Here is a 15011-nt window from a genome sequence, read left to right on the forward strand (position 1 = left end):
CCTCCAGTTTGGATGTAATCTTCCTCTCAAGCTCTGCTGCTCTCACTGGGTTACTAACATCCACTGCAATGCATCACAATCCAATTTTAATTTAGAGCCGGCACCGAGCGCCCAGCATGGTTAAAATGCACACACACACGTTTAAAAATCTCTCCTGCCAAGGCGTCACAGGCAGGCGATGTTTAACGGTAGCCCATGAATATGCGGGGCGCATTAGCGTTAAAGAAAGACAGCTCGCTTTTATCAAAGCCCTCATCTCCTTTCTTCCTATTTTTTTCCTACAGAACTGCTTGTTCTAAAACATAAAAAGAAAATCCTCTTCATCCCACCATCTATCTTTAACCAACTCTCTCGCTCTCTTCTGTCCGCTCCACACTCAGGCAGGAATAGCAAATCAATGCACAGGTCCCCATTGAGGGTGCACACTCCCTTTTTTTTTTTCGTTTTTATATTCCCCATCATTTTTAACAGCCTGAACTTAGAGTTGCCATGGCAACAGGCGGAGCAAGGATGGAGAGGGAAGAAGGGTGTCTTTTTTCCACAGACAGAGAAAGGATCTGTTGTTGAGGTATTCACTTTTAAGATATAGACAGGTGCTGGGGGAAAAAAAAAATAAAAAGAAGAAGAGCTTGTTTAATGTTTTGCTGCTTATGCCGCATTTAACTCCCAATATGAGGTGGAGGGAGGCGGGGGGAGGCTGTACACAGGAAGTGGAGAAATAAAAAGGCTGGCTGGAGGAAATAAAAGGGGGAGGGCTGAAAGAGCAGGGGATAACGAGTGGTTCCCTTGTGGGTTAAACAGGATTCATAGTCGTCCCCCCACCCCTGCGCTCCTCCCTGCTTCTTTTCTTCTTCTCCTCTTGATGTTGACTGCCAGCCATTCTTACAGGCCAAAGCGTTGGCAAAAGTGTGGTCGATGGATGTGCTTTCTGTGAGCTTAAAGGTGTTGAAAATAAACAGAACGGATACGGAGCACAGACTGTCTCTGTACCCTGTGTCTTATATTTATTTTTTTAAATCTCCACGTCTTCTCTCCACAGACGGTAGACGACCTGCTGGTCGCGTCAGCTGAGTGTCCGAGCGATGATGAAGACATTGACCCCTGTGACAGCTCAGGTGAGACAAGTGCGAAAAAAATACATGTGTCACATTGATTTCTCCGCTTGTTTTTCATGTGTCGCTCAGTTGTCGTTTTCTTCCCCTTGGTCACTCCCTGCTATGAATTTTTCATTTCCACTTTGGTTTCTGCCTCCTGGCACCACTTTTTATCTTTATGCCTTTCTCTGCTTTTGCTTGCTCCCATCACCTTCTCCTACTCTTTTGTTATTCACTCCTTATTCTTGGGAAATGTATCTTTTTCTTCAACACATATATATATTAAAAAAAATTGAACAGAAAAAAGTACAGCAGTGATCTTATGTAATAGACCAACACAAAGTAGCTCTTATTTGTGAGTTAGAAAGGTATAGGATTCAATGATGAGCAGCAATGTATAAAAAGTTAGTTACACAAACCCTAAATCACTATTGACATTGGTTCCACTAAAGCAAAGGTACTATATGATACACTATACACAGTATTTAGGGAAGTTATTGCTAAAATGCTACACCAACATTATATTTAGCTAAAGTGGCATACCACCATGGTATTACCCAGTAGCTAATGCTAAAGTACCGGTACAACACCAACATTGTATTTACCAGAAGGTAATGCTAAAATGCTATACCAACATGGTATTTAACAGTAGCTAATGCTGAAGATCATCCATCTTGATACCCACCATGTGTCAATGATGATTTGCACATCATTGAATTTCCCCTTTGGGGATCAATAAAGTATTCATCATCTTCATCATCATCATCATCAAGCACAATCTGTACAGTTAGGTCATTTGCACATGCGCTACAATAAATAGTTCTAGATCATTGTAAAAATGAAGATATAACTAAATTTTACTAGCTATAGAACAACCTATTTTCCTAGAAAATATTACATATCCCTTAATGAATAACTGTCATAATTTAGATGATACTTAAGTAGAAATCTGGACTGTAATGCATACTCTGTTGGCCCTGTACACACGTTTTTCTGAGATTTATTAATTGTGTTTTCAGAAAGTACAACATTGCATCCCATATGCTGATAGGACACTCCTTTATTACTCTACTTTTATTACTCCATCACATTTGGCTATTGTACGTAGGCAAATAACCTGTTTTTTTTATTTTTAGAAAATAGTCAAAGAAGTATAGCAAAATCCAAATAAACAATTTTATCTATATTTGTTGTTATTCTCTTTAAATCAGATTAATTTTAGCACGTGCAGATCGTGGAGTGACGATGCAGAACACTTAAATATAAAATTTTGTGCTTCAGAAAGTGATTCTATGGAACAGACCTTTCACTTATGGTGTCAATTTTATAGTTGTTAGTATTGCTAACTCTGCTAACACCACATCACAACTGAAAATTTACTAAACAGAAAATTTTGCGTTTTAGAATGGATCCAGAAAAAGTAATTTATGGGAAGCTAAGTGTACACCTCACTAAATAAATTGTTGACTTAAATAAATGGTAATTAGGTGATGCAATCATTTGAATCAGCTGTTCTGGAGCAGCGAAACATCCACAATATGCAGAACAGAGTTAGCAGTTTCTGCTCTAATTGGAGAAACAGATGTTTCTACAAAATATTGAGTCAATGGGGTTGGCAACAAATCCATCCCATGCTAAAAAAAATTTTCCTTCCCTTCACAACCACTGGAAGTACATTGAAATTTGTTGCTAAATATCTTTGCAAGGTGTTGCATTTGGACTGAATGATTAATCAGATAAATTGGGATTAATCAATTACTGAAATAATTGTCAACTAATTTAGTAATTGATAATTGTTAACTGGAGTATACAGACTCAAAAAAATAGCTTTGTCTTTGTCTGTAAATATGTTATATCCAGAACTCAAGTGGCACAGTCTTAGCTTCACCCTTTAAATTCTGTAAAGACAATCTCTTACTGAACATCTTTTGCTATCTAATTATTAATCAGTTAATCCAAAAGATAATCACCAGATCAGTTCTACATTTTATTGATGATAAGTCGAGCAGAAATGGCTCAGCAATTAACGTTGATGTTAGAAATAATTTCTTAGCTTCAGGTGCATCCTTTGATGCAAATGATCAAATGTTGGTTATTTGTATCGGAATGCCATTATTGTATAATAGGAATTTAATTATTTGTTTATTTCCATATTTAAATGTATTTCTTTTTTTTCTTTTTTTTCCCCCACCAGGGGGTCTTTTTTGTGGGCTCTAGTGTCCCTTATATGACAGTAGGCTGACAGGAAAGGGGGAAGGACAGGGGGGACGACATGCGGCAAATGTCGGCCGGGTCCGGGAATCGAACCCGTGACAGCCGCGTCGAGGACTCAAGGCCTCAAAATGTGGGTTGCGCTATCCCCTACGCCACCACAGCACACCCTAAATGTATTTCTAATGTATAAAATGACTTTGGTGGATAAATAAAAAATCTGTAAAATTTGCTTTTTTTTATCTGATTAATCAATTAATCATCAGAATAATCAATAACAAAAATAATCATTAGTTGTACCCCCAATATGCATGTCATAAAGTGTAAGAACTATAATTTATTTGTTCTGGACCTTCTTTACGTCATGTGATCTGCAATCAGATGATATGTAAACAACTTTGGCTCTAAACTCCATTTTACACTTGACAGGCTGCCATTATGCAAAATCCTTATCAAATAATTCATCATGGTGATGCATTATGTCTTCTTGCTCCCCACCTACTGCCTTTGCATGCAATTCAAATTAATGATGCATAAAAGCAATCTGAAAAAAATCACATCGTTTTTCTCACCTCTCCTTTGCCTACAGCCCGCCCTCCGCCGCCAGATGTAAAGGTGTTCCCTGGTCCGTCCGAGGTGGTGCGGGAGAGCAGCAGCACCACCGGCATGGTGGTGGGCATCGTGGCGGCCGCCGCCCTCTGTATCCTCATCCTCCTCTACGCCATGTACAAGTACCGCAACCGCGACGAAGGCTCCTATCACGTGGACGAGAGCCGCAACTACATCAGCAACTCGGCCACGCAGCCCAACGGCAGCACCAAGGACAAACCGCTGGGCATCGCTAAGATCTCCAAGAACAAGAAGAACAAAGACAAGGAGTATTACGTCTGAGGCGGACATGCCTTTCCCCTCCCCCCAGAAACAGACAAATATGCGTACACCTTTATATATAACAATATATGTACATAAATAGATATATTCTCCGAGAAAAAAAAGAAACAGTCATACACAGGGACATAGACCTGATGATTTTAATGTTTACTCTCCAACAATCACACCTGCACACATTCTGTCAAGCACAAACACACCCAAACAAGTCCATACACACACACATTTAAGCACATGCCTACACTCACAGACGGACCTGGGGGCCTGGGCCCTCACTTGTAAGTATTTAGCAATGAGCAGAGCCTCTGACGGGCTTGTTTTATGAGCATCAACACCATTCCAAATGAGTTAGAAAGCACCAGTTCAACCACCATTTTGGCTCCAGCCTGGTCTGCTACAGTCTGTTCAGACTGCGAGGGGTGAAAACCAGACTTTAAGTGAAGCACACGGCGGGCCAAGCGAGAGGCAGTGCACCCGAACAAAGATGATGTAAAAGCACTAAGTGTCTCTTCCAAGCTTCTTGGCCTTCCTCCCTGTTAGCAGACAGGACTCGATGAAGCACAGCGGACGGCGAGGAAACAAGCACACCAGTGGCTCAAAGTTTAGCCCCGCAGCTACCGGACAGGAACTCACAGGAACTCAAAGCGTAGCCATAGAGACGGTGAATTACTACAAGAAAAACAGGCACAGGCAGGGCTGGGTGGGCTGCTGTTGTTATGCTGCAGAGCTGATGTTTTTTACAGCCTCCTGTATAAATCACAACGAAGGAAACAGAGGAAACAAAGAGATGTTTTCCTGCACAGGATACTTGAGACTTTAGATGCTACCTACAGACACCAGTGAGGCGTGGCCGCTGTGTCTCCCCTCGCGTACATACGGCACAACATAAACTGACTCTGAAGACAACAAGACGGTGAATTGATCACTATGATGAAGACGAATATCAAGGAACATTTGGACAGTACAGACTTTGGGGAAGGGAGGTGTGGGGGGGAATCTTATTGCACGTGAATTATCTTACTCCGTGTGATTTATACTGCGTTGAAACTCAAGATACACCGCCATCGTAAACTCCACCACCTCGGCTTCAAGTGTTCCCAAACATTCGCTTCAAATAGTTTGGTTTTCAACAGTAATTTAAGGCCCCGCCCACACTGACAGATTTTAATCACAATTGAAATGGTTCTGTAATTTGTAACTTCTTTGTTTTAAAACAATATTTTTTAATCTGTTTTCTAAAGTGGACATATTAGAAATTAAACAAAGTGCGGTAGAAGCCTGTTCTGCACGATGATGAAAATTAGAGGATTAAAATTAATTTAATGTTTTTTTTCCAATGGCTGCCTCGCCCTCTGATGACGTTTCCAACCAACTCTAAACATCAGCTGAATAACTGAAAGATAGGTGTATATAAAGAAGTGTATGGACAGATTTTAATGCTTTTGGCTTTATTTCCCAGAAATAAAGTCAGAAGAAACTTTTACACAATTTGCTAAATGTCTCCTTACATCCAACGTTCTTGTTGTCATTCCATTCTACCCTTCCTTTCTTCCATAACTCTTCCTACTTTGTTTTTGTTCTTTCTCTTCTTTGCATTCTTCATCTTTCCTTCCTTTTGTTGCATTTGTTTCTTCTCCTTTCTCTCTTTATTTCCTTCCTTTTCTCCCTCATATCTCATATTTCTTCTTCCTTCCTCTCCTGCATCTGTTGTTCCTTCTCTTCCTACCTTTCTTTTTCCCCATTTGTTCTTCTTTTCCTTCCTTCCTCTGTAACTTGTGACTTTTCTTGCTTCCTCTCCTTTATTGTTTTTCTTGGTCATGTCCTTCCTTCTTTCCTCTAATTTGTCTTTTATTTTCTTCCTTGGATCCTACTTCATTCCTTCCCTTCCATCTGCCATAAATTCATACTAAACTGTCATTTCTTCATAAATTGTTGGAATGTTTGTAGGGGTGGGTTTTATCGTCTTATCCAACATGTTAAAATGTTTATCATGATAAGAATTTTGATTTATCGTTGTGAGAAATTCCAATTAAGGCTGTATTAAAAAAAACTGTCCATATTGTCAGGATTGTTAGTACTATTTTGCTCAATCAGAATATCAATAAATATTAATAAATATGGAAAATATGATTAAATGCAGTTACTGTGAGCAGTTTAGTGATATCAATTACATCTTTTTGTGATTGGTTTCCTAAAGCAACATTTTACAAATGGAAATGTTGTTCAAGAGCACTATTGCAATAGTGCCACAAAACACTTTAAGTCCTATCGCCCACTCTTAATGATTAGCCTAACTTTGCTTTAGCCATGCTCATAATCTTCTTTCCTTTTACATAATTAATGTGACACTCAACACCTGCTGATGCAAGAACGGTAATACACCAACCTTTTTAATTTGAATTTCTCAAACCCTACAGAGGTTTACTTGATATAAACTGTTAAGAAAATTGTTTATAAAAAAGAAAAAATCTCCAGAGCAGTGCAGCCGGGGCCTGAATCTTTGAATTAAATCTCAGTTTGAATCTTTTATTGACGAAGTGTGACCATCTGGACTGTGCTGCATGCCTGAGTCTCTGAGCTGTGTTGTGGAGTGGTGGTGTGTCCAAACCCTATAGAGGTTTACTTGGTTTAAACTGGTGGAGGAGGTTGCCATGCAACACCTGGATGTATATCTGCGTGTATGTGAGTTTGCGCGTGTGCGTGCGTGTGTGTGGGCCATGCCCTATTTTCTATTTTGATGTCGTATTGGCCACGCCCACTACACCTGCTCCAATCGACCACCTTTCAAAGGGAAAACCAGTCGAGGAAAAAACCGACCAAGAGAACAAAGTAGATGTTTCCACATGTTGCTAATAGATAGACAAGTCCAGTTCTTGATGCCATCAGCTATGCGGCACCTTGAGTTTTCTCTCTTTCAATTACCTCCATGCTCCGTTCTGTTGGGTTTTCCTTACAAACCTTTGAAGTGTGTAAACCCTCTGCAGCTCCTGATTTGACACTAGCAGTGCCATGACTCAAGCAAAGCCCCTTCCAGTTCTTCCGAAAACGTGACCCAACCAGGCGGATGCATGTAATACGGACCGGGGGCTTGGAAGAACATGAAGCGTGTGAGATTTCAGTGTATCGTCAAAATTAACAGAACATGTTTGCATATTTTATTCATCCTAAACTGGCCTTTTTGCCCTCTTTTCCCTTATTTTTGTCCCCCTTTCTCTCTCCTCCTTTATCCACGTTTATGGCTTTCTTTCCCCTCTATCTCCATGTTGTGTTGCCATTCGAAACAAAGGGAGGCGTCTCCACCGATGGGATCCCACATTTAGGTGTTCATTAACCATGTTTATTTTCTATATGTACAATTTTTCTACAGTATTTACTTTTATTTTTATTGTTACGGTTCTTTGATGAACATAAAGTGGAAATTTATTATAAAAAATAGTTTTGAAGATTAACGAGTAAATAAAATATTACCCAAGTGAGCCTGGAGTGTGTCAGAAGAGTGTTGGGTTTTCTTTTATTGTTGCTGTCTGCCTGCAGTCAGCGCTTCAGTCTGTCATCAGGAAACATTACAGTCAGCCATGAAGGCAGATAACTGTCAAATTAAAACTGAGCTGTCAAATTTGCATAACTTTTTCTAAGCGGAGCTTCAGGCTAAAGAAGACGAATGCTCCTTTTATGTTTCTTCTTTAATTAAAATTGGGCCTATAGCCTGACTGTTTATATATTCTTCTTTAAGTATGTTTATATAAATATAGGCTTATTTACAGGGGTTTGTAGATTTCACAAACTCAAAACCCATTGTTAGTAGCACCTAAATCCTAAATCTAAGCAGAAATAAACAAACTTAGACCAGTCAGCTGTTGATAAATTTCCACTTACCAAGAATAGACGCAAAAAAGTTAGCTAGCTAGTAAGGGAATGTTAGCAGCTAGGTAGCGATAGCCTCAGTCGTCTCGGACTCAGTGAAAAGGTCTAAGTGCGACCCAAATTTTGCCTGACAGAAAAGTCCCGAGAGAGAAAAAGAAAAGCGTATAATATGCAATATTAGATAGTCCTGTCAAGACAAAATGTAGGCCTATATGTGATTAACATATTAAATGCCAATTTAGTTATTTTTTTATTAATTAACTTAAGACATTTTAAGGTCTTAATTTTAGAAACATAAGACCTTTTAAGGATCCCTGATTTATGGTAAAATGTGTAGCTCAAATCCAGTAACATACATGCATCAATCTGATTATCTTTGCAAGCAGGGCCAGATTTAGAAGTAGAAGAGCCCCTGGGCTGGAGACATTTTTGGTGCCCTAGCAATAAATAAATGAAAATAAAGCAAATGACAGTACATTGATAGGTGGGTTTATTTGACATGTTCTATGCGAGATGGCTTCAATTATAGTTCCAAACAGATGTACTAAATATTTTAATATAATACACATTAATAACAATGTTTTAAAAAAATATATTAACGCACTTCATATAAGCTTATGCGTTTTGCATAAAGTACAATCTGCAATTAACTGAGAGGCAGGGAACAGCTTCAACATGTCACCAGTCTGTCACAGGGCAACACAGAGACACACAAGACAAACAACTATGCACACACACACTCACACCTGAGGACAGCGGGAGGACAGCTGGAGAGAACCATACATTCATCGGAAGTAAAAAAGAAAAAAAAGGTCATATGAGAACACCCCTAATATTTAGTCAACAAATATACCAGAGCAGTGATAAATTTTTATAACCTTTCCTAAGAAAGTAGATATTAAATATCCTCATTTCATTTTACATCTTTTTATTGTTTGTTGACTAAAATAACAAAACGCATCCAATGGGACACCAAATGTGATTTTAGACCTTTTTATACTTGTATAAAAGAAGGATAGAAATTGTGCTTTGACAGTAAAGACCCAAATAGACCTGCAGTGTTTAGCAGAGGTACCGTATGTAAACTCTTATAATTTAATTACTATTTTTACGTAACAGTAACAAACTTTTATGTTAGTTGATCATTTTAGTGTTGATAATTGTGAGGTGGACGGAAAGGGAATCCAAAGCGATTCTCATACTGTTCGTAAGAAACCCCATCAGATTAATGCACTTCCTGTGTCATCTAAAGGAGCTGCTGGTCACCCTTTTCATGTTACATCATGGTTTGACCTCCTTCCACATGTATGCTGTGTCCCAAACTGCAAGGAAGATGCATATAAGATTTCCAACGGCTTTCTCTAAACAAGACCAAACTCATGGAGCGCACAACTAATAATTTTCCAATCAACAGATTTCTCCACTTGAGCTGTGGATGTGTCAGGGCGTCTTGCCTCCTTTAATAAATGCTCCGTGTCTGGTCTGTCGGTTTTGGTAGATGGCCACAACTTGCTGGGTTTGCTCTGTTTTAATTCCATATGATGGATTGAACAGAGCTCAGTGAGATGCTCATGGCTTGAGATCTTGTTTCATAACCCGACCGAGTTGATGATCTCCTAAAAAAAAACTCTGAGGCATTTACGGCCAGATTTATTCTGGGATTAAATTACACACATGCAGATTCAGCTAAATGACTCGGTGGTGGTGGATTTTATTATTTTCCTGGTTTCATCACAGAAAATCTCAATAAAGAATATTGAAGTTTTTGACAAAATGTGGTACAGTTCAAGAGGTGTGAATAATTTATGAAGGCACTGCAGAGTGGTTTTTTTTTTCTGTGTGTGTGTGTCAGTTTAGGTTTCGCCTCAGTTTTATTCAACACTTAAAAGCATTTCTCAAACAATCTAAGCCTAATGGAAGCTGCACATATCCCCTCCTTTTTGTTTTCACCTTCAGCCTCATCAAAATACAAAAAGCGCCACCTTTTCTTGCAGAGTCGTGCTCTGGGACCGCAGACATATAAATACTCCCATGCACACACCAAGCAGGCCTTTGAAGTCTGAGTCAGTGCAGTAAATGGTGCGAGTCTCTGCAGAGTTACTTTTTTGTTTTTTTGGTTTTTTGCTGGATGAAAGATTCCTGAGACTGCAAAGCTGAGCATCCTCAGGTGAGAGCAGCTACAAGGACTAGCTATTTCAATAAACACCTCCCAATTCTCCGTACCTTGTTCTTTGGTGGTTTGTTTTTCCATAACTTTCTGCCGAACAGTCTGTCCTCGACAAAAGGTTTGTGTTCGGCTGTAGCCATCTGCTGCTTAGCTGTCCTTGAGAACAGGCAGCCAGCACTAAGATAAAGAGATATTCAAGCAATTTTTCTGGGGAGAATACAAAACAATTTCAGCGCTAATCAGCATTTAATCAGTAAGCAACAACAGAACCCTGCAAAATTCAAAGAAGAAAACACAAATACACCAATTATTTAGCAAGTGTGAGGCAGATATGTTTATAGAGACTAGTGTCTATTTAGTTTAAGAGGTAATTTAAATCAGGAAAAAAAAAAAAGAATATCATCTTTGGAGTATTCTGTGTTACTATTAGAGTACCATCCGGAGCTGGGTGGCTCCGTTGGCTGATTACGAGCAACATGAGCTTAGCCTCAGCGTTCTCCTGCATCATGTATCTTCTGAATATTACTGCACATCTTCAAACTCTGTCAAATGGACTAAAAAAACAAACTCTCGTGCCCAGCCCAGCAATTCTGCAAGGGTAAAGATCCCATGGAGGTCAAAACCATCAGATGATGGGTTTTGCATATATATATATATATATATATATATATATATATATATATATATATATATATATATATATATATATGAATTAACAATTAAGAATGTTGATGTAACTGCCAGTTAAGTCTCTGCAGAATTAATCTACCTTTGTCTACTAAAATGTTCTTGTAAATCACCAATCTGAAAAAAAGGAAGAACTAATATAACGACAATTTTTGTGATGTTGTGTTGTCCTTGTGTTATCTTTCTGGTCCTGTCACTGTGCTCTTTGGACATGTTGATCTACTTGTCAGAAGTGATCTATTTTACATATTTAGCTTCCCAGAGAGAGAGAGAGAGAGAGAAGGATGGGGGCTGGCGGACGGACTGTTATAGAATCAAAACTTATTTATATTCTGTGTCATCATGCAAATTATTTCTTTTTATTTGTTTTATCTTTTCAGTACATCTGTATATATATATATATATATATATATATATATATATATATATATATATATACATATTCTTTTTTGGTATATATTTCTATATCTACATATAGAGATATATTCAAAAAGCGATTTAGTGATTTCTCATTTATTTATGTATTTATTTATTCAGTTTTATATTTATGTCTTGATTGAAGAAGATGACTGTGTGGTTTGTTTGAGCTGATACAAGAGATCAGGGGTCTTCTCTTGGGGGGCCAATGGGATGTCCAGGAATTTTCCAGGGTGGCCTTGGCCCCCCTCTGGCCACCTCTTGGGGACTATACTGTACTACTACTGTAAGGGCTGCATTAACATAGAAAATAAAGATTAATCTGTGCTCTATGGTGAATTATACTTATTATTATTCTCAGGAAAAGTGCCAGACAATTGTATTAGGCCAGCATTTAAAAACAACTCTGAGCTATCTTTGACTCCCACACAGATGTTCTAGACTTTAAAGATCTCACCTTCCTGCACTTTCTTCCTTTGCCTTCAGTGAAGAAAAGTCCTGCTTCTTCCTTCAGCTCAGTCTGGGTCAGGAGCTCCCAGCAGATCAAGGCTCCGTCGTCTCCTCAGCTCTGCTCTGAGTGTTTTTCACTCGACAGGATGCCTGTTTTTCAAATGTAAATAAGGTTCTTAGCACTTTTCAACCAAAAATAGGTATACCTTCTCAACATAAATATTGATACTCGGTGAGAAGGCATTCTGGTGTCGTATGTGGGTGTGTGTGAAAACGGAAAAGATGAATCAGAAACAAGTGTGCTGCAGGTTGCTTAAAATAACTCAACTCAAACGTCTAAGAGACGATAAGACATAATTAGTTTGGTTCGCAGCGTTTATTGTTTCTCATTTTCAGATTAAATGAGTAGATGGGACAGAAAATCTTTGGCTAAACATTTGCTTTCACTCAATGGACCAAGAGCTTCCAACTGCTTTTATAATACGTAGAACCACGTCTCTCCAGAGATTTTTACTGAAAAGCAGATTTTGCTGCACCCAAATCAGCTTTTATTTAATTTATTTAAAGTGTCTAAATATAGCAAGCGTTTTGAAAAAAGGTGACCCATTTCCTGTTCTTATAACTGAGAATAGATTTCTTCAAATCGACCCAAAGGAAATTTGGAGTAGATGCCTCTCTTTTAGCATAGCAAATGTACAAAATCTTCAGATTTGCAAAGAATAACACATTGCTTTCCTGCAAAAAAAGAAAACGCAAGGACTACTGAAAGAAGTTGCGAGTCCAGAGCATCTACATGGTAATTTAGTTTTAAAGTATATAATTTCAGCGTATCAGCTGCCGTCACCATGGCGAATGATGGAGCGTAGATAAAGAGGTCCTGCTTGATTTATTCAGCGCTTTCAGGTTGTGCTAGACTGGATCTCACTCAGTTGCAACGTCAGCTGCCCTGATTTATCACATCTTCACGCCAATGCGATATATAACATCCAAACAAGTTTTCTGTTCATAACCCTCAGAGTTAATGCACATAAATTGCACGTATTCACACGCAGACAGACCTCTGCAGCAACGCACTGTTTTTCTGCCTCAGGTTTTGAGTCAGTCTGCAGATACAACAGAACCACAAGTACTCTGAAGGAATTGTACATTTTGACTAGTTGGAGACACATTCAGACGTGAACGGAAGACAGAACCCTGAAACCTGAAACACCTGTTTCATAGTCAAAATAAATCTGTGAAAATAGTCTGCTTTAAATGCGTTCAACAGGTTTTCTGAGGGGGTAGCAGAGGCATTTATCAACCTCCTCTGCACAGGTGTGAGACGATCAGCCACAGATTAATCTGCAAACATGTAAAATACCATGCATACCTATATTAGAACATTTCACAGATCTTATCTTTTAGTTGCTCTCCTTTCTGCAGCTACTCTGTTTCTGCTTCTTCTTTTTTTGCCTTTTTGTGTGTAAAAAATTGACTGTGGGAGAAAGGATCTGTGTCTATCTGTGCTTATCTCCGTGAGTTTGTGTGTGTGTGTGCATGTGTGTGTGTGTGTGTGTGTGTGTGTGTGCATGTTCATGTCAGGAGCTCAAGGCTGAATTTTTTCCTCTGTGCTGAGGAATAAATCATAAAGATCTATTTTCTTTCAGATTTCCCACAGTACAGCATTCACACACGTTTATAGCTGCATATTAGCGACTAGAATGGACAGAAGCAGACAAAAACGTAAGAGTAGCAAACGTCAATAAATTGCTGCCATGCATGTGAGTGTGCTTGTGATGTTGTTGGCTTGTGAATGCAGGGCGTCCTTGCAAGCATCTGAAGAGCCCACCAGGGAAGAATAAAAGGACCATTGTCAAGTTTTAAAAATTTGCCACAAATACGAGATTTAACATGAAGAGAAGAGGACAACGGATTTAATTCTCTTCTTTTTTACAGATTTAAGAGACAAAAAGATATAATCTACAGGTTAAAAAAAGGGCAACATTTATGCTTACTGCATGTATGCAAACAAACTGATTACTGCAGGTCATAAGAAAACAAATGGAACTCCAAAAATATTATTGCCATCATATTGGATTTATCTTTTCACTCATAATTCCTGTTGAAAAATTTGTGTCTAAAACATTTTTTTCAGTGTGTGCAAGCGTGTTGATTACAAATTTTTAAAAACTGCTGCCATGTTGCAGATTTCAACATAGCCACCTTGAATCCCAGTTTAGATTTTACTCTAAATTTACAAGTTATGCGTAATTTCACAGAAAAATAGAAAGACAAGAGAAAACTATAAATCTGGGACACGTTTCTTTTTTTTTAAAATCACTATAGATTGCCATTTTAAACTGTGCTACAGATGAGTAAGGTCACAATTCATACTGTTCAACAAATCCAGCTGATAATTAATTACCATGTGCCATATTTTGAGTAAATTAAACAAACTGGGATATTTTGCAAAACACCAAAATTGTCATATTTTGGATGGTAGAGGACCAAAATGCAGAGAGTCTGCTGTAAAGTCCAGGAGAAGTGGAAAAGACGAAGAAAACCAGAAGGACTGATCAGAAGGAAATGGCTGAGAGAACCAGACTTTAGAAAACAGCAATGAAGAGATCAAACTGGACAAGTATAAGAAAGTTTAAAATATTAACCAAAAGCTTAGCATAAAGATACACTTAGAGAGCAAACATATCTGATATTTAAAGAAACTTAATTGTTTGACTTTATTTAATTAAATGATCATTTATGCAATGTAGTTTTTAACTTAATTTTAAAATTAAACCATCGTACCATCACCATACCAGTAGGTGGCGGTAATGCACACAAAAGCTGTGCGTATTGCTGAAAAAACAGAACAGGAAACTAGATGTTATCTTTTTTTACTTTGAACACAGACTTTCTCCTTTTCTTTTGCAACTAATAAATGCGGATCTTTTTCTAGTCAGCCAGTAGGGATTGGTTTTAATTGATCAAGCAGATTAATATACGTACCTACAGTGTAACATAAAACACAAACACACTATATGCTAAGTGTGGGATGGGATGATAGATTTATGTAGGCAGTGGCTGCTATTTGCTAACAAGCACTGTTTTTAATGAGGTGTTAAAACAAACAAACAAACAAACAAAAACATTTCGGGATGGTCTGGAACAAACCAGCTGCTCGGGGAAACCTCCCGAACCTCCCGGTGGCCAACCCGCCCGTCCCGTGATTTCTTGGAGGGAATTCCCCTCCCACT

At 38.5% G+C, this 15011-nt stretch overlaps 1 protein-coding gene across 18 annotated transcripts in view; it reads left to right on the plus strand.

The window, feature by feature from the left end:
* nrxn1a (neurexin 1a) overlaps window positions 1-7684 on the plus strand; it is an 86551-nt gene extending 78867 nt beyond the window's left edge. For 10 of the 18 annotated variants that reach the window (XM_044103810.1, XM_044103813.1, XM_044103818.1 and 7 more), the window contains 2 exons: window positions 1040-1115; window positions 3895-7683. In XM_044103810.1, coding sequence (XP_043959745.1) covers window positions 1040-1115; window positions 3895-4196 — 378 coding nt within the window. In that variant the 3' untranslated portion in view covers window positions 4197-7683. Of the gene's footprint in view, window positions 1-1039; window positions 1116-3894 lie in introns of all 18 variants that reach the window. The other 8 variants (XM_044103823.1, XM_044103814.1, XM_044103825.1 and 5 more) reach the window with 1 other exon arrangement.
* The last annotated feature ends 7327 nt before the right edge of the window (window positions 7685-15011 follow it).

The sequence above is a fragment of the Gambusia affinis genome, linkage group LG20, assembly GCF_019740435.1.
Source record: "Gambusia affinis linkage group LG20, SWU_Gaff_1.0, whole genome shotgun sequence".
NCBI classification, from domain to species: domain Eukaryota; kingdom Metazoa; phylum Chordata; class Actinopteri; order Cyprinodontiformes; family Poeciliidae; genus Gambusia; species Gambusia affinis.